The 2,114-nt window shown below is 49.1% G+C and overlaps 1 protein-coding gene across 1 annotated transcript; it reads right to left on the reverse strand.

Annotated features, from left to right (window-relative positions):
• Positions 1–265: 265 nt before the first annotated feature.
• LOC110629255 lies at positions 266–1,870 on the reverse strand. Its single transcript, XM_021776167.2, has one exon. It carries the CDS (start codon positions 1,868–1,870, stop codon positions 266–268), a length of 1,605 nt encoding a protein of 534 aa, XP_021631859.2.
• Between the last annotated feature and the right edge of the window lie 244 nt (positions 1,871–2,114).

The raw sequence follows: 2,114 nt of genomic DNA on the forward strand, positions 1-2,114 counted from the left end.
AATACAGGATTTGCTAGCCATTGTAGGTATATGACTTCCCTAATAAACCCTGCTTCCTCCAGCTTTCATACTTCCTCCCTGGTGGCCTGATGCTTCTCTCTTCCTACTACCCTCTTCTTCTGCTTTATCGGCTTAGCTTCGGGGAGGACGTTCAGCTTGTGGGTCATCACCTCAGGGTCTATCCCAGGCATGTCTAAAGGCTTCCAGGCAAAGCTTGAGGCGTGACCTCGGATCAGGGCCATTACTTCGATTTTCTACTCTTCAGTTAAGCCAGCATTGAGGCTGAAAAGCTTGTCTGCTTCTGTTTCTGATAGGGGAAGGTTTCCAGTTCTTCGACTGGTTCCGTTCTGGCTTCTTTCTTCTCATCTCGGGCCTTTAGAACTTCTGAGTCAAAATTTTCCCCTGCTGAGCTCGGTTCCGACACTGTGGCCAGGTATATTGCTCTCGCCTCTTCCTGACACCCTCTGACTACTTCCACTCCTGCTTCGGTTGGGAACTTCATAGCCAGGTATCTGATGCTGGTCACTACCTCAAAATCATACAGCACCGGCCTTCCCAGTATGGCGTTGTAGTTCAAGGGAAGCTTTACCACCAAGAATACTGCGTAGTGAGTTCGAGCCAAGGGTGCTTCTCCGAGGGTCAGTGCCAATTTCACCTTTCCTTCCACAGGTACCGGGACTCCTCCGATTCCCATCACCGGGGCCTGATCTCGAACTAACTGCTCTTTAGGGATTCTCATTTGTTGGAAGACCCTGTATGGCAATAAGTTCACCTTGCTTCTGTCGTCAACCAGGATCTTCTTGACTTGGTAGTTGTGAATGATGGCTTCGATAACGAAGGTGTCATCGTGAGGCATTTGAATGCCATGGGCATCTTCTGGGGAGAAAGAGATGACCGTTGGGGAATGTTCTGCTACTTGCATGACTTCAGTACTGCTACCCTCCCCATCTCGGCCCCTTTTTCTTCCTTTCCTGCTCATCCGACCTCCAGTTCCCCCGACGATCATATTAATGGTTCCACTGGAGCCGTCATTCACCGGTCCTACTCCCGTCCTCCGAGGTCTTTCTGTTGTAGGATTCTGCTGAGGCCTTTCTCCTTCGAGTTTTCTCACAAAGTTCCTGAGGTGTCCCCTTTTAATCAGCCTTTCAATTTCGCTGATCAGCTGGTAATAATTATTGGTGTCATGGCCGTGTGTACGATGGTACTGGCAGTATTTGTCAGGATATCTCTGGCTTGCTTTAGCCTTCATGGGCTTCGGCCATTGGAACAACTCCTTGTTTTGGACTGCCATGAGCACTTCGGCACGGGAGGCATTGAGAGGGGTCAGGATCTCTGGAACTCGCGGAGGAAATGGTCTTTGGTCCCTCCGGTCCCAGGGCTGTCTGTATGTCTCAGGCTTTTTGTTTTGCCTCTTCTCATGTCTTTCCGGACTCCTTTCTTCTGGGGCTTTTCCCTTGTTTGCTGCCTCCTTGGCGAATATGCTCGTCATCAAGGCATCATCCTGCCTTATGTATTTCTCTGCCCTCTTCATCAGTTCTGCCAACGAGGTAGGGGGCTTTCTACTCAACGAGTCGAAGAACTCGGGGGAGGTTGTCCCTTTCTGTATGGCTTCCACTGCTCTGCCTTCATCTAGCTCGGGGATCTGCAGGGCCTCCATATTGAAACGGGCTACATACTCCCTCAATGATTCGTTCCTCCTTTGCCTGATTGTTTCCAAGTAACTGGATTTTCTGTTTGCCGGCACTCCTGCTATGAACCGACTAATGAATACATTGGCCAAGTCCTCGAAGCTTCTGATACTTCCAGCTTCCAAAATATTGAACCACGCCCGTGCTGGTCCTGTGAGCGTCGTGGGGAATACCTTGCACATCAAGGCATCCGACAAGGTCTGCAGCTCCATGAAAGTTTTATAGTTAAGGACGTGCTCCCTGGGATTTCTCGTTCTGTCGTACGCTGCCATAGGTGGTGACTCGAGGTTGTCGAAGCCGGTCAAAAATAACATTTCCGGTTATCAACAATATTACTACTGCAGATAGTGGTAAAGGATCGAATCCACAGAGAATTGAAAACTTATATATTATTCTTAACAAGAACAAGAGAATTGACTGAACGAG

This window comes from Manihot esculenta, chromosome 13 (genome assembly GCF_001659605.2).
Source record: "Manihot esculenta cultivar AM560-2 chromosome 13, M.esculenta_v8, whole genome shotgun sequence".
Classification (NCBI taxonomy): Eukaryota; Viridiplantae; Streptophyta; class Magnoliopsida; order Malpighiales; family Euphorbiaceae; genus Manihot; species Manihot esculenta.